This window comes from Penicillium samsonianum (assembly GCF_028829775.1).
Source record: "Penicillium samsonianum strain IBT 33392 chromosome Unknown utg000005l_segment0_segment0, whole genome shotgun sequence".
In the NCBI taxonomy this organism is placed as follows: Eukaryota; Fungi; Ascomycota; class Eurotiomycetes; order Eurotiales; family Aspergillaceae; genus Penicillium; species Penicillium samsonianum.
The window spans coordinates 3,475,578-3,495,192 of NW_026643263.1; the positions used below are offsets into that span (position 1 = coordinate 3,475,578).

General features: G+C 46.8%; 9 protein-coding genes across 9 annotated transcripts; 4 read left to right on the top strand and 5 right to left on the bottom strand.

Moving 5' to 3' along the window:
- Positions 1-836: 836 nt before the first annotated feature.
- N7471_010213 (uncharacterized protein) lies at positions 837-1,702 on the top strand (the record flags this gene model as incomplete). The annotated part of the gene is made up of 5 exons (XM_057282932.1): positions 837-848; positions 1,007-1,066; positions 1,114-1,213; positions 1,246-1,363; positions 1,543-1,702. 5 exons carry the CDS (start codon positions 837-839, stop codon positions 1,700-1,702), a joined length of 450 nt encoding a protein of 149 aa, XP_057133815.1.
- Positions 1,703-2,606: 904 nt separating this feature from the next.
- Positions 2,607-3,445, top strand: cyn1 (putative cyanate hydratase). Its single transcript, XM_057282933.1, has 3 exons — positions 2,607-2,838; positions 2,886-3,325; positions 3,377-3,445. Exons 1-3 carry the CDS (start codon positions 2,818-2,820, stop codon positions 3,396-3,398), a joined length of 483 nt encoding a protein of 160 aa, XP_057133816.1. The 5' UTR covers positions 2,607-2,817; the 3' UTR covers positions 3,399-3,445.
- A 1,311-nt stretch (positions 3,446-4,756) lies between these two features.
- On the top strand, positions 4,757-6,382 carry N7471_010215 (putative C2H2 finger domain protein; the record flags this gene model as incomplete). The annotated part of the gene is made up of 3 exons (XM_057282934.1): positions 4,757-5,005; positions 5,081-5,793; positions 5,860-6,382. 3 exons carry the CDS (start codon positions 4,757-4,759, stop codon positions 6,380-6,382), a joined length of 1,485 nt encoding a protein of 494 aa, XP_057133817.1.
- A 630-nt stretch (positions 6,383-7,012) lies between these two features.
- Positions 7,013-7,388, bottom strand: N7471_010216 (uncharacterized protein; the record flags this gene model as incomplete). Its single annotated transcript, XM_057282935.1, has 3 exons — positions 7,013-7,067; positions 7,121-7,182; positions 7,239-7,388. 3 exons carry the CDS (start codon positions 7,386-7,388, stop codon positions 7,013-7,015), a joined length of 267 nt encoding a protein of 88 aa, XP_057133818.1.
- Positions 7,389-7,989: 601 nt separating this feature from the next.
- Positions 7,990-8,646, top strand: N7471_010217 (uncharacterized protein; the record flags this gene model as incomplete). Its single annotated transcript, XM_057282936.1, has 1 exon — positions 7,990-8,646. One exon carries the CDS (start codon positions 7,990-7,992, stop codon positions 8,644-8,646), a length of 657 nt encoding a protein of 218 aa, XP_057133819.1.
- Positions 8,647-9,341: 695 nt separating this feature from the next.
- On the bottom strand, positions 9,342-9,893 carry N7471_010218 (uncharacterized protein; the record flags this gene model as incomplete). Its single annotated transcript, XM_057282937.1, has 3 exons — positions 9,342-9,560; positions 9,613-9,785; positions 9,827-9,893. The coding sequence occupies 3 exons, from the start codon at positions 9,891-9,893 to the stop codon at positions 9,342-9,344; spliced, it is 459 nt and encodes a 152-aa protein (XP_057133820.1).
- Positions 9,894-9,997: 104 nt separating this feature from the next.
- Positions 9,998-11,216, bottom strand: N7471_010219 (uncharacterized protein; the record flags this gene model as incomplete). The annotated part of the gene is made up of 5 exons (XM_057282938.1): positions 9,998-10,054; positions 10,294-10,338; positions 10,396-10,437; positions 10,496-10,621; positions 10,692-11,216. The coding sequence occupies 5 exons, from the start codon at positions 11,214-11,216 to the stop codon at positions 9,998-10,000; spliced, it is 795 nt and encodes a 264-aa protein (XP_057133821.1).
- A 2,751-nt stretch (positions 11,217-13,967) lies between these two features.
- N7471_010220 (uncharacterized protein) lies at positions 13,968-14,979 on the bottom strand (the record flags this gene model as incomplete). Its single annotated transcript, XM_057282939.1, has 3 exons — positions 13,968-14,543; positions 14,600-14,761; positions 14,848-14,979. 3 exons carry the CDS (start codon positions 14,977-14,979, stop codon positions 13,968-13,970), a joined length of 870 nt encoding a protein of 289 aa, XP_057133822.1.
- Positions 14,980-15,480: 501 nt separating this feature from the next.
- N7471_010221 (DNA-directed DNA polymerase delta POL3) lies at positions 15,481-18,899 on the bottom strand (the record flags this gene model as incomplete). Its single annotated transcript, XM_057282940.1, has 3 exons — positions 15,481-16,225; positions 16,280-18,459; positions 18,510-18,899. The coding sequence occupies 3 exons, from the start codon at positions 18,897-18,899 to the stop codon at positions 15,481-15,483; spliced, it is 3,315 nt and encodes a 1,104-aa protein (XP_057133823.1).
- Positions 18,900-19,615: the final 716 nt, after the last annotated feature.

The following is a 19,615-nucleotide window of genomic DNA, read 5'->3' on the forward strand; positions in this document are numbered from 1 at the left end:
GAACAAAATATGCGATATTTTACTGCTAGGTTAAAAAAGTGCACACCTTCTTACCTCTGCTGGTAAGTGGTAATCAAGCTATCGCGTCGATTTATGTTTAAGCACCAAGCTAAATTCCAAACTATCAAAAAAAGAGCGAGTGATCATATGTGGCGCCGTATTGGATTCTGCCTGCTGACTCGTACCGTCCACGAATCCAGTGTCTTTCTATCTCTGTTTCCATGGTTTAGTCGCTCGATCCATATTGAGAAATACGAATATTAATGAACAGCTCAATTCCAACAGAATTATCCCGATACTTGAAACAAGCCGTGCGATGCCTATGGGAGAAATTCGCCACACACGTCATAGAAGTATGAGTTCTATAATGTAGTCGGTTAGACTAATCGATATAATTACTGTTTTAGATCGAATAATTATTTTCTTTCCACATAAATTGTACAAATTTATACCACTACTATGGCATCAACTAATCAATTCATCGATGGTTCAAACGATAGATCCCACCTAGATTTAGAAACAGTGGATCTAGGCGATAACAGAGAAGACAAAATCTCCTTATAGGATACCAACAAGATCGAGCTAACGTAGTCTGCTGCCTACGACGAATTGGGATATAGCTATCCCATATGGAGAAAATGGTAAATCCTCTGCGTAATGTTTTGTATCTAAATATCAATTAACCTAAAAGTAAGTCTCTATACGAACGGCGTCACGGCGATCTCGAAGGAGTGTAATACTAGTGAACAAGTTACGAGAATTCCTTAGCTAGTATTTCTTTACGCCTACGCCTTCGGATGTGAGCTTTAGGCCCCTTAGAGTGAAGAACTTAGGCGATGGCCAACCTAGTAACTAAGTCTCCTCCTCGTTAATATCTAGCAGTTACTATATGCTCTTACTCCTAACTTTACGATATATATATTATAGTTCGACTCCTTAGGGGTTTAGGTATAGCCGGTGGCTGACACTAGGAGTTATTACGGATATATAGGAGCCCGATGATTAGGAATGCGCTGTCGCATTCCTCGTGCTATTATCCGTCGGAGGCTTAGTTGTCGGAGCGGTCGTTAGTGGTTTGTGAAAGACCGCTATCTATTAGCCTAGATCTTTTAGGTCCAGCTCCTCGCTAGTGGATATGTCCAAATTATACACTTCTTCCTAGTACCGGAAACGCGAGCTACTATTATCCTCGATAGGGTAGCGAAGAAGAGACGTAAGGCCGGACTAGGAAAAGTCAATATCTAGGTCCACACGAGATTCACGGTTTTAAGCTCTCCCTACGAGAAATTTGGAGTGTATGGAAACGACCATTCGTTATGCTCCTCACTAGGCCTATTGTTCTATGGCTTTCGCTACTAAGCGGGTTTAGTGATTCTTTGATTTTTACATTCCTTTAAGGGTTTCAACCAGTCTGTAAACAGTGAGGCTTTATGACAATTCAAATAACTAAGTCTTGTGTTTATACCGTTAGTGGAACCCTATCTTCTTTCTGGATATAAAGCAGGCTGAGCTTTGCATGCTAAAACTTTGATTTCTCGCTAGGCTGATTATTGGTTATTTCCTCGCTTATCTCTCTTTCTGCCCTCCATCCATATGTTTAGACAAAGACGACGCAAGAATGGCTCCGAATATGTGCCTCCAGAAGTACGGTTATGGTGGTTGCTCTATGGTGAGTCAATATTTCCAATCACGGGGACAATAGGTCTATTCTGTTCGTCACAAGGTATTTATGGTGGTCACAGTCATACACTGTCTGCCAATTGGCCTTTTTGGCTTTGCATGGACAACTCTGGGCCCACCAAATGTCCATTGGATCGCACCTATGATCTTCACCGTGGTAATAGGAATTGTCTTGGGCTCTACGCTATGTAGGGGCCAAAGGAGAGGAGGGAGAGAGTTGATTCCTACAGGAAGCAAGCTACCTGACTATCTATCTAGCAAACCCAGGGGTTGATGCCTGAGGAATTAACTGCTAATGTGAGCCCTTCCAATGGGCGACACGGAAAGGTTTCTGATGTCCCACAGTATTCTATCTATCAATCTTCCATTGAGCAGGTCAGAGCGCTTATGTAATACTCAGTGAGCGGATCAGGGCGCTCAGGGGCGTGCTCAGATCTACTCAGTGAGCAAAAAGCGGCAAGTTCTGAGCACTAATACGGAAAGAGAAAGCCCAAGAAGTGGCAGAGGAAATCAAATATATAGGTACTTCGTTGGATGGTATCAATCAGGCAAGTGGAGCCAGACTGAGCTCCTATTGGCTACTCGCAGTGGTTTCCCAGAAGGGTTTAGGTTGGTGGGTCGGGATGGACGATCATATTCTACGTCAATGTGATTCCGAGGTGCTTTTGAGTTGCATCTACGGAGTACGAGAGTTGACCATGATAATGTCTAAATATTTCAACCTTACATAAGAACCGTCTCTTCTAGGTTGTTTAGTGTGTTTAGGTCGATCTCCGTTATTGTATATAGTAGCCGCTCATTAGCTATAGCCCAAAGCATGTCATGTGGTCAAGTCACCGGTTGGCCTAAATTTATGCTTATATTTAGTTTCCATTCTTTCAAATCTATGACAATGTAGGTAAAAAGCATCTAATAGTCATGAGACAAGATGATTAAATTTACATACATTCAAAGCAGAAATCCGAAAGACAGGAATGAATCATAGCCATTGCATCAAAGCCTGTTTCCCCGCAGTACATTCTGTCCCAAAGTACCTGACATCCATCTTCCACAGCCAAACAACAACCAAGAATCAAGCATTACCGCAAAACATCAATCCTTCAGCAATTGAAGATCATTTACCCAAATCAGTCCATCATGTCTCTCGCAACCCTGGATGTGAGAATGCCCTTTATCAACCCGCAACCCCGCTAACATCAATCCAGACCACAGAGCACTCCAACCTCCCCGCCGTATCGACAACTCTCTTCAAAGCCAAGGCAGCCCGGAAGCTGAGCTTCGAGAAAATTGGCGAGCATCTCGGTCGCAATGAAGTAGCTGCAGCTGCTATATTCTACGGCCAGGCCAAAGCGTCGCCCGAAGACATTGAAAAGCTAGCCGATCTTCTTCTCATCCCCCAGGAGACTTTAGAGGAACAACTCAGCGGCTTCCCCGATCGCGGTCGCTCCGTTGAAATGCCACCCAAGGAGCCCCTTATATACCGACTGTATGAGATCGTGCAGAACTATGGATATGCCTACAAGGCGGTTCTCAATGAGAAGTTTGGGGATGGGATTATGAGTGCTATCTCGTTTTCGACAAAGGTTGAGAAGGAGACTGACGAGGATGGTAATAACTGGGCTGTTATCACTCTTCGTGGTAAATGGTAAGAGTGTCTTCTCTATGCCTGCTGAACAATCATCTAACGAATGAATAGGTTGCCCTTCTCTCGGTTCTAAGCCGAAGGATATTACTAGGAAGTAGCAGAAATTGACATGGATTTTGTGGCTCTATTCTTCGTATGTAATCAGCAAGCCAAGTACCTTCAAGAGTGACCTTGCAGTTTCAAAGGTAGTCACCAGAATCCGACCAAAACTGGACTTTATATCTGATTCTAGGCGACTAAGCAAATTCACTTTCAGCAAGTCATTGATACATACATAGAATTATGTGCAGAGTTACCTGGTGGGACACCTCTGTTTGACCTCAGACCGCAGTTGCATCATAGCTCGAGCATCATGAGACTGTCACAAAGGGGGGAATAGGATTGAGATAGGAAAGAAGGAAGAAAGGAAGCAAAGTCAGGAAGGAAGAAGTGATGAGAGAAAAAACAAACATCATCAACAGCATCATCATCAAAAAAAAAGGTCCCCATTAATCTAGACCGTTCCTAGACCACAGGAGGGTATGGACAGAGTCTGGTCACTCGATGTACATGGTCCACTCCTCCGGCCATTCCCCTATACACCTCCACTCACCGTACTAACTACAGCCTCCCCCTAAGTAACCGGGGACGATACCCTTCGGCGGGGGGCTTGCCTAGCGCAGTGCTTCGGGAGAGCTTCAGCATATAGGAGTCCGACCGACAGTGGGGAGCAAGCAAAACCCGTTGCGACATCCTGGTGTGGGATGCCCCGGCCATAATGCCGCTGGGCCACTGGGGGGGGGGCTGGTTGAAATATTAGTCCTTGTCTTCCTCAAATAGGAGAAAAACTTAAGGACAAAGTCACTTGGGATCTTAGATCTTCGATTTACCTACCTTCCAGACCATATAGGAGTTTCAAATTTGGAATATAGCATCTAGGTAGGTTTAGCTTCCTATAAATCAATTTACGAGAAATTCTGAACATCAAAAAGTGGTGGTTGCCCGCCACTTTGACCCTCGGGTACATACATATCAAGTCAAAAATGAGGCTATTCAGACACCCATTTTCGGAAGGAACGACGACGGTGACAATCAGCTGAAATCTCAAAGTCATGCGATCGAGTCACTACCTCGTCAAATAAAATTGATGCTCTTTTTTTTAGTTTTCTAGCTTTCTCCAATATATTACCCAATATCAAACCATCATGGCCTCTCCTCGTATGCTGACATACCCAGCCACGAGAGGCCACCAGTTTGTCAAAGAGAAACCAATCGTTTTGTTTGCCAACACTTTCAGACGTTGCCAACACCCTAGTTGCTCTCCCTCTCCCATCGTCCTTCTGATATTCTGGTTCTTTCGCGTTACTTTCCTTCAACTATCTTGATATCCTATCTATCCTTCGCTGATAAGGGTCACTTCATCGCCCTCACGGCTGATCAAGGCCCTTCGCAATGGCTGAAGAGCTAGAGGAGATATTTTGTACCTTCCAGGGCTGCAGACTTAGCTTCAAGTCCGTCAGCGAGATGCAACACCATAAGGCAAACGCGGACAGACATTCTTATTGCATGAAATGTGACCTCGACTTCCCGTCTCAGCAGACCCTTCATCTGCACAAGATTATGAGCGATCGTCACTTTGCCTGCCCCGAATGCTGTCTCGAGCTCCGCAGCGAGGCAGGTCTGGAAGTTCATATGAGAAACGTGAGTCTTCATCGTTCTTTATGCTACCATCCATATAAACGAGAAACAATGCTAACAAACTATCCAACCTTTTAGAATCACCACGGAGGTCACGAAGTCGCTTGCAAGGGCTGTGGTTGCAAATACAAGTCCGCTTCTGCAGTCATGAAACACATCGAAGACAAGGAATGCCCTGTCCTTGCCCTGCCAGAGAAAGCCCAGGGCACCAACTATGACCTTCACCCTGCAGCAAGCGTTCTGACCATGGGCAGAGATTCTCCTGGACCACAGTCCCCGCCCTCTGATAACTCCAGCGAGGACACGGATACGGATGGCGGCGTTCTGCTGGATCTCTCTACACCCCGTATGGAAGGAAAGCGCCCTGCTCGCGATACTGATGATGCGTACAATCCTCATGATAACTGGCCCGAGCTAGGCGTTCTGGAAACCCCAGTCAAAGACAAAGCAGGAAGTACCTCCACTGAATCGCCCGGGGGTGTCCTCCTCAATGATATTTTCGGTACCTCAATGCGCCAAGATAATCCTTTCCCGTCTGCCATCGGAGCTACTGAGCAGTCGAGCGAGGCAGGACCCTCTGGATCTACTCTGCTTGTCCAAGGAGCAGGCCCTTCTCAATATGTTGCTCCCACTCGTTGCCGAGCCACGGCTCACCGCAAGATTCAAGGCGTGGACCCTGAGAGCTTCTGGAATCACGAGAAAAGTCGCTACTACTGTAACTGTGGTTCGTCTTTCTTGTACGTTACTACCTTCGAGTACCATCTCACGATGGAGGATGAAACAATCAACGAGTACGTATTTTCTTTCTCTGTCCGTTTACCTTGCAAAGGGATTCTGTCTAACAATTTCTTTTATAGTTGCCCTCGGTGCTTCAAACGATTCAGGACCCTCGCCGCACTCGTCGCGCACATGGAGGCTCGATACTCCAAGTGTGCTTTCCGTGTGACTACTGGCCAAATCGAACAGGAACTCAGTGAAGTTACTCGTGGATTTGCCGATATCTCGCGGATGATCGGTGATGAAACGGAGCCGGGTGAGATCCCTTTCGATGTGAGTAGCCAGCCCGAGCACAATACTCCTGGGTCTTCGGATGCAGACATCGCATCTTTGAGCGCAGATGATGTCTCTTCAAACGCGGTCGCCGTCTCTTCCAATGGAGAGGCCGCATCTTCTAACGCCGGGCCCATCTCTTCGAGCCTAGATGATGTCGCGTCGAACGCAGATAATGTCTCTTCAAATGTGGAGGCTGTGTCTTCCAACGTCGGGGCCATGTCTTCCAACGCAGGGGCCATTTCCTCGAACGCGGAGTCCCTGGTAGGTGATTTGGAGGGACTCGTCTTTTCCGATACGCACGACGAATATGAGGAGGAAGAACTTTGAGGATGAAGTTTGAGATTGAGATCCGGGGACGAGTTTCTGAGGATGAAATTTGAGGATGGTACCTGAGGGTGAGCTTGGAGGGTGAGCTTCAAGATTATCTGCCACGGTTCTACGGATGGGATTTAATTCACATCATGGAATAATAGAAGGGAAAGCTCTCCACTTTTACATAGTTCCATAGCACAAATCACCTTGATCAATACTCCTTGTCTAGAGTAGAGCCAGAATACCTATTCCTATCAGACCGTGTAGCCTCTAAGGCGCACCTATAAGAATCAGCAATGGCAGTACAGAAAATACGATCAAAAACGAGAGTGAATTTTGATTTTCTTCGCTAGAAAAGGGAAACGGGCATGTAAAAGCCGAGTCCGAACTCCATTTTCACGCAAAGGCGGCGGCAACTAGCCATGAACAAGAGTCGTAATCGCTAAATGGGCATATGAAGCAAAGAAAGAAAGCAGAGCAATAATGCCCCTCAAGCTCGGCTAATCTCCATCTCTCGATATGTTGGGGGTCCATCTTATAAAGTCCATCATCCGACGAGACAGGGGTGCAAATCCGTCAGTGTAGAACAATGTATCGAGGATATTGAGAGGATCAAGCCCACGGCGTGTTCGAACTACCGCGCAACTAGCAGCAATTCTCACAGCACTCACAGCACTCGAAGCAGAGAAGACCCGCGCAACTAGATGAGTGTCAGTTTGGTGTAGTCCTTTTGATTCAGAGTGTTTGGCTTACAGGCCGCAACAGATATCGCCGGCGCCGCCACCACGCAGCTTGAGCATGTTCTCCTGGGAGTTCTGGGAGGATATTAGTTGGGGGTTTGTTAAGGGAGTTTTCGTCTTGTATGCCGTACAGGTTGCTCGGCCACCATGCGGTCGGTGGAGGGGGCCTTTGGGCTGGTGGGCTGGTAGTTCTCGATGCTAGTGGTAGCAGTAGCATCGGAGGTAGCGTTGGGAGTGGGCTCCTTGGAGGAGAGCCAGGAGAAGAGACCGTTGGTAAACATCTTGGTTGTTGGTTGGAGATGGGAGATGCAGTCAGATGGGGGAGTGGAATTGGAGAGGTAGAAAAGTCAAAGGGGAAAGTAAGCCCTGGAGTTATAATATCGGATTTGATAATTGTATAACCTCGACCTGAACACTAATAGGGCGGGATTGTCTACTCTGCCAATCATTTATGAAGATCAATTTAGATCCTGCAAGGTTGTTCCTATCTGTATTATATTTCATAATTTATAGTCCCTTGGTATGAGACTTCAGGTATTTTTTATATGTGGCTATGCATATTTCATATAGATCTTCGCGAATCCCAAGCGTTGATTGTACATATAGTTGATATCAGATTGGTATCGTGTCTTCTTTCCTTCTGTTGTAGCCATAAAGGAGTAATTCCATGTGGCCAACATAATAGAATTCTGTTGATATTCCATATCTACGTAAAATAAGGATCTAAAAAATAATTATAGATATGTAAAAGGATCAAAAATAAGACGACCAACTATGAACCCAACGCTGCCAAGTATCCGCCAAGCCCAACCGCCAACCATAAATTTTCCAACACCGCAACCTCCGCAATATCACAGCAAACCCCAAGTGAAAAAACCAACAATGGCAACCCCCTCAACCCCAGACCTAAACGCAACCCGCGAAGCCGACTACAAACGCTTCAAGAACTATGCCGCCTACACATTCCTAATCGGCGCGCCGATCCTAATCGCCCTCCCACCACGCAAACTCGACCCTCTCACCGTCCTCGTCCTCTGCTCCTTCGGCGCGTCCGCAAACCACATCGTGCACGACCGCACAGGCCGCAGCATAATCGACCGCATTGACGCGCGCATTTCCCGCGTTCAGAGCACATTCTCATCTCTGCCGAGCGAGCGCGCGCAGGAGATCCAGGAACGACTTCGGGCTGCGCGCGATGCGCAGCTCCGCCAGGCTGAGCATGAGCAGTTGCAGGCGCAGATTCTATCGCTTTCGGATAAGCAGCGCATGAAGCCGGATCCGGTTTTGATGGAGGAGATCCAGAAGCTGAAGGCGAGACAGGCGCAGGAGGAAGGGGTTGTGCAGCGGGTTTGGATGGGTGGGGAGTCGGAGGGGTGGAAGGAGAGGAGGTTGAGAGAAGAGCAGAAGGCTCTTAGTGAAGGGAAGGGGTATGGGGATTTGATTCAGGAGCATATTTGGGATGTTTGGACTTGGGGTGGGAAGGGTGGGAAAGCTGGTGAGGGGGTCAAGGATGAGCCTGTGGATGAGAAGAAGGATTGATTTCTCGATGCTTGTGCTGTCTCTGTCTGTTTTTGTGTGTCTTGTACAGCGTCTCTACCTCTCTCTCTACCCCCCTTGATGTATTATATTTTGCCCTGCTTTGCATTGGGATTTGGTGTTTGGTTGCATTTTGAATTCCACCTGCCAGGAATTTATCAGGATGTTCGTGATGGAAAGACTGTTATTATTATGTCTATGTACAATACATCCATTCGAACAAGCTGCAATTGGTCTACAAATCTGAAGATTTCAGTGCCAAGTCCGTCCCTACTATAGTATCCCAAAAAGTACTAGTTACCTGACGTCGTAAGGACATCATCTATCTCGAAGGATCGTCTTTCAGCTTCATAATTCCTATTTACGGTGTCTACAAGATTACTGTACAAGAAATCCAAGTGGACAATAATATTTTTCCATTTCAAAATACATCAAAAGTGTTCCCAAAACCAAGAGACTCTCCACGACCATGGCATCGCGAGAGACTCGTTGATCGAGGACGGTACATGACAATCTCTCCAGGTATATCCCATGGAAAGCCGTGAGACCCTCAACGACCATGGCATCGCGAGAGACTCCCAAACCAACCAAATTCAGTACATGAAAATTGTCTCATCTCCAACAAACCCAAGTATATCACTCCCAGAAATAAATCAATCAAACTTGAAACATATGCAAAACGCCCAAAACAGATTGTATCAAATGGCAAGATCCCCCCATTCGAGCCGTGGGATGAACACCGGTGGCTGGTTTTCTTTGATGTCGATGATGTTGATGTTGATGTTGATGTTGATGTTGATGTTGATGTAGATGCTGATGCCGATTGATGCTGATGCTGATGCTGTCTTCATCCCGACGGGGCCATGGGAAAACCCGGCAAACCCCTTTTTGGGTGCCGGTAAAAACCATGACCAGGACTGCAGTCCTAAGTACAGGTTCCTTTATTTCATTCCTCCATTGCACATGTACCGATTCGAATCCCTTTCCTCCACCGAGCTTCTTCTCGGTCTGTGGTCTGGTCCTCCCCGTAGACGGGGCAGCCACCGCACCGTCAACACCAGGACCAGATGAGATTTTGTATCGTGTGTCGTGTGTCGTGTGTCGTGTGTCGTGTGTCGTCTGTCGATGGAGTCTTCTGTGCCCTGCTCTGGGTGGGTTGTCACCCGTCACAGACGGTTCGTACCCGATTGAGGAATCCAAAGGTCTTGGGGCGGGTCCATACGTCGGTAGATGGTGACCAACGTGGACATATGTATGACTCCGTTGGGGACGACAGGTTGATGACGACTTGTTGTTCTTCTTCTTTTCGTGAGGTGACTAGAGCAGGGTTGGCAAGGCCGCTGCCTAGTGGAGCTCAGTTGGGGACGAAGTTAGGGTCCAATTGGCTAGCTATCCTGAGCATGGTATCGGCCTGTTATGCAGTTAGAGAAAGAAGTTACATTCAGCATTTCCTTGCAACTTTGGAGAATGGATGATTTTGGGATGGACAGCTGGGGGGTGGAAAGTTGGGGGACGGAAAGCGGGATGATTGAAAGCAGAGGTACGGACAGCAGGGGGTTGAACAGCAGGGGGATGAACAGTAGGAGGATATAAAGCAGGTTGATGGAACGCAGGGGGATTGAATTGGAAATGGGAAAGTGGGGGACTAACAAATTCTTTGACTGCAAGAGCACCCATGGTGAAGGCCTCGATCCTCTGTAAAGAAGTTAGTGCATGTTGCAGCCCATTTGCCGCTTCCCAGAGATCACTCACTGGATCAGGGAGAGGTGGTGCGTCTGGCATCTCGATGTCATTCTAAATTCAATGTTAGGAACTGATCTTCTTCAAAATGGATGGGGATGTATCGACTTACTGGCTCATCGGATGGTGCTTCAGCCATCTGAACGTCGATGTTGTAATTCCCGGCATGCATTGGCTGGTTTTGGCGGTTGTTGTAGTTGTTGCGCTGGTTTCTCCGATTGCCATTTCGAACCTGACCCTACAGTATATTGTTAGTATCAAATCATCAATGCATAAAGGAAATGAATTGGGAGGAGGGAAGTACTTACAACATTTGCCGGTACGGGACGAGAGAAGTTGGGGTTGAAGTTCTTCCCCTTGTAGTTGAGGTTGAAGTTCTTGCCCTTGTAGTTGGGGTTGAAGTTCTCGTTGTTGCCCCAGTGGTTGTTTGAATTGTCAGTGCCATTGTCAGTAGAGCTGACATTTCCAGACCCATTTCGATTGCTGTTCCACTGGTTGTTGTGATTGCCATTGCCATTGCGAGGGTGCCATTGGTTGTTGCCGTTGCCATTGCCGTTGTAGTTGTTGTTGTTTGCACGGTTGTTTCGAGCACCTCCATTGTTCTGGTATTGTCTGCGCCCCTTGGGCACGAAAGATGGGTTGCCGTTGCGGTTGTTGTTTGCACGGTTGTTTCGTGCATCTCCATTGCCCTGGTAAGATCTGGGCCCAGTGGGCACAAAAGATGGGTTGCTGTAGTAATTCATCTTTTCGGGGTTCCGTATACCAAAGCTATGATGGGCGTTTGGACTACCGCAGCCTGTTTCTCCGGAAAAGTTTCGTGCAAGCGTGGTCATTCGATTGAACTTCCAAAAGCCGGATTTCAACTTGTGAGATGCCCAGCGGGTTCTCTGTTTTTGGCTTGTTTTTTTCCCTTGGCTGGGCTTGTTTCTTCTCAACCCGTGTGGATTTGTTTTGTGGATTTGTTTGGGGAGGAATTGGTTTTTTTTTTTTTTTTTTTGGTTGCCTTCAGCTGGGATACTTCACCTCAAGAGACCGGTTGACACTCCAAGTCCGACAATTAAAGACAACTCCCTGACCCTGGCAACTTACGACAGAGTTGACTGGGCGATTGAATGGAGTGGAGGCAAATGCTGGATGATTTGATTTGATTTTTGATGGTTGTGATATGTTGATGACCCTGGGGTGAGGTGAAGAAGGAAAGAAAAAAAGCAGACGAAGATGGGCTGAGGGGGGGTTTATAATACCAAGCTGGAAGTGTGATATGCTACTAAGCCGACCTAGGAACTGTGCTGGATATATTGGATTCTCTGATCCCTTGGATTCGTAGAAGTTAATGTCTAAATAAGGGCAAGTTGATATTTCATCGTACTGGATCCCATGATATATGGGGGCCCGGCCGTTATAAGTCGAGCCTAAAGGAGAGTCGGACTGAGAAGTGGAAGCAAACAATGGGCCATTGTTAGCGATAAAGGGGGGCGGACAAAGAAACTTCAATTCTTCAACTTTGGCTCGACCATTTTGACAGAGGTCTTTGAGCATTTTCATCAGAGATCCGGAGCCCAAATTGGAATCGGCCTGTTGTCGGACTTGGTGCAGAGGGCACATGGACATAGAAACAAATATATTTGAGTGTCAGCACAATGCCTCGCCTATGGAACCCAGGTACAGCAAAAGCTTCGAAGTGTCTTGTGATTTCTGCTGAGCCCAAGTCATTCTGATGTCGGAGAATAGGGGGAGCATAATCTTGTTAGAGCACTCTATCGAGGTACGGACAAAATTCTGTCAGGACATCGCTGGCATGCGCCGAAGTCGAAGACAAAGACTTCAAATGTTATTTCATCAGAACAATGAACTTAAAATCCCTCCGGTCTTTGTTGATTTTTGCAGATAATGGCTTTTTTCCGATGAACAAGGCCTTTGATATACATGTAGTTTGTCAACAACTAGTTATGCCTAGTGCGGAACATAATGTCATTGTGACTATACATCTCCAGGATAACATCAAAAACACATAGAGTAAATATGTAGCTAAAAGGGAATCCTCAGAAAAAAGAACCATATCAGATCATGAAATAAATCATGAGGGAGAACCGGTCAAGCCAATCACCATATAATTCCTTGGAATTATGAACTTGACCTCAAACTGGCTGCAAGCGTGCCTATAGCTCATTTGGATATTTCAAACTAATAGATTCCTTAGGATCTCATATCTCTAACATAGCTCCCATTCTAACGCAGTTCATGAACTTGAGTTCCGTCTTCGCTCGTCTTTTCTTCCTACCTAGGTATACAACAAGTCCAGGCCCATTCTAATATGGAAGTATGACCAAGCCAATGGGAGACTAGAACTACATGCGCTAAACCTTACCTAGTAATGGGCTATACCCGATCGGGAATCGGCCTTATGCCTCGAGTGACACCATTATAGTTACCTTTGCAAAGGGTTAGCAAAGTTCAATTAAATGTCAGTTTGTTAGGCTCTACCCTATGCTGTATATTGTGATGGACTATATCGTCATATAGCTTCTAAAAATCAAAGTTTCTAAATGGAAAGGTCCATTTCACAAATTAAGCCTCTTACCGTCTTTTTCTGTTCCTCCCTAACAAACTGAGAAGGAGAAAATATCTATGAAAACAGACATCCGAAAAAGACTAAATGTAAAGAATCTGAGAAGACGGCCAAAAAAGACCACCAACATGTAATCAAAGGTTATACATAAAAAAGTCTGCACAGTTTATACTTTTTACTGCCTTCGGTATGGTATACACCTAAGAAGACATCAAAAAGGACATATAAAAAGAACGTCCAAAAAACAAACCGGAGGGTTCATACATATAACATCCCTAATATCATCTTGGTCCGAATAGATCAGACTATTAAAATCTTAGGTCGTCAAGGACAGAGGCCGCATAAGCGGCCGACTATTCTTGTATTTATATAGGAGGAAATCACAAAGTGTACTGCAGGCAAAATCAGTAATGGCGCACTGGCAGTTAGAGACTGCCGTAGAGGGGTGAGACCGTGCTATCTTTCGATCATTGCCATTCCTCTCGTTTATACTCGAAACCACGATGGCGCAAGCTGATAAATGGCATCAGCCATTTGGATTTTCTCTTCATCCGAACCGCGTAAACCGTATACACCGGACTCATATCTATCCTTTGAGTCACCTCTCATCCCATCCTCCTACGTCCCTATGGTTAGGCTCTCACCTCGTGAATTATCGAGTCTGACTACTGACCTTCCAATCTGCCCTGGCTCCACTCGCATCAACGATGCCTTACTTTGCCGAGAAACGCCTGAAGAGGCTACCCACACATGGTTGTAACTTCTTGATTGATATAATCTCTATCTGGACAGGGACCGGCAGGACAGAAGATAAGAACTAGCACCGAGTAGTTAGAATCTCTAAGAATAGTTTCAGTAAGAACTGTCCAACCTGTCGCTCAATGTAAGCATAATTGCCTCTTCCCTGAACTTTTAAAACCCGCCAGTAGACGAAGCACAAGCCTTAGAGAAGCAAAAAAGAAATAATCAAGTAATGGACCAGCATCACTCATGATCTCCTTCAAAGCCCTTTCTTTTAAGGCGATTTGCGTCGTTTCTTCCTTGGAGAATCCGCGTCATTGTCCACCAAATCACCATGTCTCTTGTGCCCGTTCTCCAGCCTAAGCCTTTTCTTCTGAGGCCTGCACGCAACAGATGATGATTCGCCTTCATTCGACGCGAGACTGTCGCGCTTGCGTTTATCCGCTTTGGGGTTCTCTTTCTTAAAACGTTGCTCCTCCTTGATTTTCAGGCGTCGCTGGACTTCCGCCGAAATATCCTCTGTTCCAAGTGACGTCGACGTGAACTCTCCATCTCGCTCGGTTGTTGGCTGGGAGGAAGAGTCACGGTGTCGTTTGGAAGCTCGTATTTCGTCCGTGGGGTCGGCACGGGCTGTGTCGTTGTCTCGAGAGATTCTGCGTCGTTTCTTGCGAGTATTGGCCTCTGTGTCAGTGGACTGTGTGGGGTTGGAGGAACTGGAGGAACTGGAGGTTGAGGATGTAGCGTTTTCTAAAGCCGTCATGTCAATTTCTGTCTCTATTGCTTGGTAAAAGGGTGGGGTAGGTTGCTTTCTTGCTTCCAGGGTAGGAGTTTGGTGGGACTTACTGCTCATCTAAAGAAATACAGTCAGTTATAGGATCAAAGAAAAGGAAATTGAGCACTACTCACCATATGCTTTCTAGCTATCTTCAGCTGGTTCATCGCCAGTACTGTTTTGTTCACCATTGACGAGACGGTCTGGAACCCATTGACCTCCGGAGCAATCTGCTCCTTCACCATGCTCAGCATTTCGAGGTGAGAGCACAGGACGGCCTCATGACGGGAGAAGATCTGGTCGCAAAGAAAAAGCCGGTCAGTTACAGCTCGCCTCAAAATGTCCATATTTTCGGTTTGCGCCTTGCGCAACAACAGCGTACCTCCGACCAAGGGACTGGCGTGTCATTTGCATGGGGATTGGTATTTAGATTAGCCTTTGGATTGGCGTGGACATCATCGCCAACTTCATCCTCCACTGTGGGATTCATGGCGGGCTTAGACTTCGAAGTCATGGTGAAATTGAAGATCGGCAGTTACTCCGCGCCAAGAGTTCGGCTTCGCAGATGACGCGCTTCCGGGCTTTAAGTACACGACAGAGAGTAGAAAAGAGTGGAAGAGACGTATTTACTTGGATATTTACTTAGGATTTGGTATACAATCTGATTATTTCAGTCCGGTGCTCTATTGTCCCAATTGTTCGTTTGCTGTGTATTGTCCCTATTGCCTGTGGTATTTCCAGTCAGTCTATAGTCTCACCCGAGCTTGCTAGTAACTCCAAGCTCCAAGGGCTGACCCGAGAAACTAAAAGTAGTATACCAAAGATCTTGGAAAAGATGCAAAAAGAAGCGAGCCACTTGAAGGTGACCACGGCTTCTTGTTATTATTTCAATCTCATTGTACATTATTTTCAAGCTTCAACGCCATCCATCCATGCTCAAGACCTAACCCATACAACCAAAAAAGCCAGCTATCCAAGGGGGGAAAAAAGTCATACAATGTAAAATGCTCTCTCATTACCAAGCACCAGCGTCAAAGTCGAATCGGGACAGGTCTTTCTGTGAATCTTCCACATCTTTCTTTGCTTTCATGCGCATGTAGAAAATCGGACAGTCACGGGATGAGCAGATGACCTCACAGTGAAGACTACCTTGGCACCGCTGGCACTGAGTCCACAGGCGCCCAAATCGGACCTCTAGATCAGAGGCCTTGGTGAGGGTTTTTGTGTAAAGTTCACCGAGGCGGGGACGGCAGTTCGAGCAGACGGCACCCTCCATCTCGTCCTTGCTGGAAAGGGGCTTCTTGCAGCCCATGCAGGTCTGGGTTTTCTTGGCGAACTTCATCAGTCCGCCCACGTTTGATGCCGCTTTGGTGATAGACCGTGTGTGCTCACCAGTGAGCAACTGGCCGGCCTTCTTCTCACCCAAGATGGGTTCGAAGATACGGTTGAGTGGGTTTGTAAGCTGATTATCGAGGTAGTACTTAGTGTCAATGGGAATGTTGTTTTCCAGGACGAAGATGGGATCTTCTGCTCGTTCATAGCCCTTGGAATCATTGGAACCCTTGATCATGACATAGGCCACACGATCACCAAGTGTTGGCGCAGAACCTGCGTCACGCTTGTGCATGCGCTCAGCAAGTTCGACGTGTGCCTGTTTGCCTGCGTAGTCCTCTTTGCGTTTCGACAGTGCTTTTGTGATGACTAGTTTCGACATATCGATCTTATTTTGGAGTAGATCTGAAATGGTGGCTTTGACGTAGCTAGATATTGTGTTAGTTTCTTGCTAGCTTGGTTTGAAAGGTGTCTCAGCTTACTCTTGCGCACCATCAAGATCTCGGTCAATCAGAATTTTGTTCAGGACAGTTTCAATGACATTTTGAACCATCAGGCAGTTATCACGTCGGACGGTCTCAATACCCTTCGTGTCCATCTTGTCATGTTTGTCGGGGTTCGTCCAATACAGTCCAGCGTATCGTTTCTTGTTGATCAAAAGATAAGGGAAGTACACTTTCTCGAATTCAAGCTTGATGGGCGCGATGAACTTGGAAGAAACAAAGTCTGCTGCTTCTTGGCCAAGCTTCATCGCATCTGCCAGTTCGGTGACGCCGAATTTGACCATGACGGAATCGGTATCACCGTAGATGACTTCAGCATCATGGGAATAACCGTTGGCGATGGTGTATCGTGCTTCTACCTCTTGCTTTGTCTTCTCAATCATCTGACGGCCGTAACTCGTCGTACTACTGGCAATGGGAAGACAAGGCAGTTTACCCACTGTGGCGCCTGTCAGACCGTAGACACTGTTTGCGCTGATCTTCAAAGCGAGTTGACGACCGTTCAGCACAGCCTTTTTGAAAGAATCGGTCTCGGTGGCCAACTCCTTTTTGGCGCGCTTTCTTGCCGACAACAGCTCTTCGAGAATCTGTGACAAAAGGCCTTTGCGAACTTTGGCTGTGCAAAACATGTCTCCATTTGGAGTGACAATGTAATCGTCATCCTTCTTCAGGTTCAATTTCTCGATACTGCTCTTGTTGAGCAAGGTCGTGTAGCAGAGGTTGTGTGCTTGAATGATTGAGGGGTACAGTGATGCGAAATCGAGGGTTGCAACGGGCACGCCATAGTATCCTCGCTTCGGCTCGATGACAGTGGCACCTTCGTAATCCTGTTCGTCCTGGGGCTTGGAGTTGGGAATAACGAGTTGCTGCTCTCGGGCTTTCCGGAACAGTTGACTGATGAACTTGACTTGTTGTCCTCGAGATAAGAGGAAATTAAACGGCACACCCGTGACTCTTGCCATCTCTGTATAGTTGACCAGGCACATCAATTTGTCCATTAATCGTTGTGGCAGATATGCATCTTTCAGACAGTACACTGCGAGTCGTCGTCTCGAATCCGGAGTACCGTTAAACAACTCAGTAATCATCGTGTGGTGAACGTCTTCCTTTTGCTCCTTCAAAAACTCGTAGGATACGGAATTAAGGGTGTAACTTCTCAGCTGGTGATCTCTCTGAACCAATTGGAGAAGATCAAGTTGAATTCTGCCGTTTGTATTCGTCGCTTTTGTGTCTCGATTGCCCATTTGCTTGCTCGAAAAGTTTGCATCTTTGGCCTCTGTCTTGAAACCTTTCAATCTGGTCCAATAGGGGAACCCAGTGCATTTCAGGTGCTTGGCGCGATCGAGTAGATATGGGAAATCGAAGTTGGCAATGTTGTATCCGATAATAACGTCAGGGTCCACCTTTTCCACGAAATCGCGCCAGGCGTCGAGCATCTTCTCCTCCTTTTCAAATTCCAGAATTTGGGTATTGACGATCAAACTGCATGTATCGAGGACGAAGACGTTTCTGATGAATGGTTTCTTCTCTCCGTATCGAGTAACAACGTTGGCGATTTGGATGACGGGGTCCATGTTAGGCTCCGGGAAGATACCTTTCCGTCCAGCACACTCGATATCAAAGGAGAGGACGCGAAGAGGTGCCATTTTGGCCCATTCCCCGTTCGGTGGATGAGCTACCATGTTGTGATAGTCCACACAAGCTTCGATTTGGCAGTTGGACAATCGTTGACTCTGTCCAAGAAGACGATATTTCCCAGCCATTGCCTCGACCCAAGCCATTCCAGCCAGCCCAGTGTCAATCATGAAGCGCAAAAGGTATTGAATACTGTCAAATGTGAGGATTCCATCTGCGCCGCTCCACATACCCTTGTAGTTCATGCTTCCACTGCCAGTCTCTAACGCACTTCGCAATCGAGCGGCCAATTTTGGCTCAGTAACCGTAATCTTAATATAATAACTTTTTTGGTTTCCTTGAAATCCGTAGATGTTCTCGCGCATTGTAAGCTGCACAGACGAGATTGCAGTGAAGCTCTGGCCTAGCTTTTGCTCTAGGAAATGTTTGTAAGGGTCGCAATCCGCTTTGGTGAAGCTGACAGGAGCGGCGATGTAGAGGTAATGTTCAAAGCCAGTGACATGAAGGCAGACCGATTGTCCTGCCTATGAATGTTGTTAGATACGAAACCCAAGCGAATGGCGAATGTATTTACCTCAGTAACACCGAAAAGCCGAATGGCAGGCTTTCCCATCAGGGTTGCTTCTTCCGCGTCAATCTGTTGGAAACAGATGTTTTCCTTGGTTTCATCGAAGTCACCAAGCGGCGGGCGCTCCCATTGCTGGTCTTTCTCCGAGTTGTTCTCCTTCAAGTCGCCGATATCCTGGGTCAACTTTTCGAGTACCTCCACCTCGAATTGACTTTTCTGTGGTTGAGTTGAGCCAATGTTTCGCCGAGCCATCTGCGAGGATGGCGTAAACTGCACGGATGGTTCATTGTCGAGTTTCCGTTTTTTGAGACTGCTAGCAGTTTTCAAGATACCGTTGGAATTATTGGCCGCGTCGCCCAGCACCCGCTTCTGGGGAGGGATGGTAGCTTCAGGCATGACGGCAACTCCTCGACTGAGGTTCACGGAGTCACGGTCAATTTCGTGGTGCGTGGTGGAAACGATATGGGATGAGAGTGGACTTGGACTTCTAAACTTGAGAATGTGTTGAGCGGACAACTCCTTGTGAAAGTCGCGCTGTCGCGCCTTCGACGTGACGTTTACGCGTGGGAGTCACGTGCGATAAGATAAGCTAAATTGAAACAAAGATTTGGGGTGATCTGATTGGTCAAATTCTGGAGGTCATATTTAGCTCTAGATGTTTCTTTTTTTGGCTTCTTATGCCGGATAGGAGAGCTACTTTTTATGTAAAATATGTGTATACATAAGAAGAGCTACATTGAATAGATAGGCATAACCTTTCATCGTATATCCATGTCCTCGAGGCCCGCCAAGTCCACGGGTTCGGAAACGGATGACTCGCCTCCCTGGGCTTGGCATCGAATGACTCGATCTTAAGGCCAACTCTTTGTCTACTTCTTCATTAAGTCTATTTACGGATTTCCCTGAATGAACCGTATCAGACTCTACTTAAGAGACCTCGATTCTTCTGCCAAGAGCCGCATGCCCCACGCCCTGCCAGAGACATTCTAGTAGAACCCGATGGAAGCTTGAGACAACCATCGCCCCGCTAGGCTTCTGTGACATGTTTACATCTTTTTGATCTCAATCCCAACGTGGCATCTCCGTCCAAGGGGATATCTGACACCTGTTCA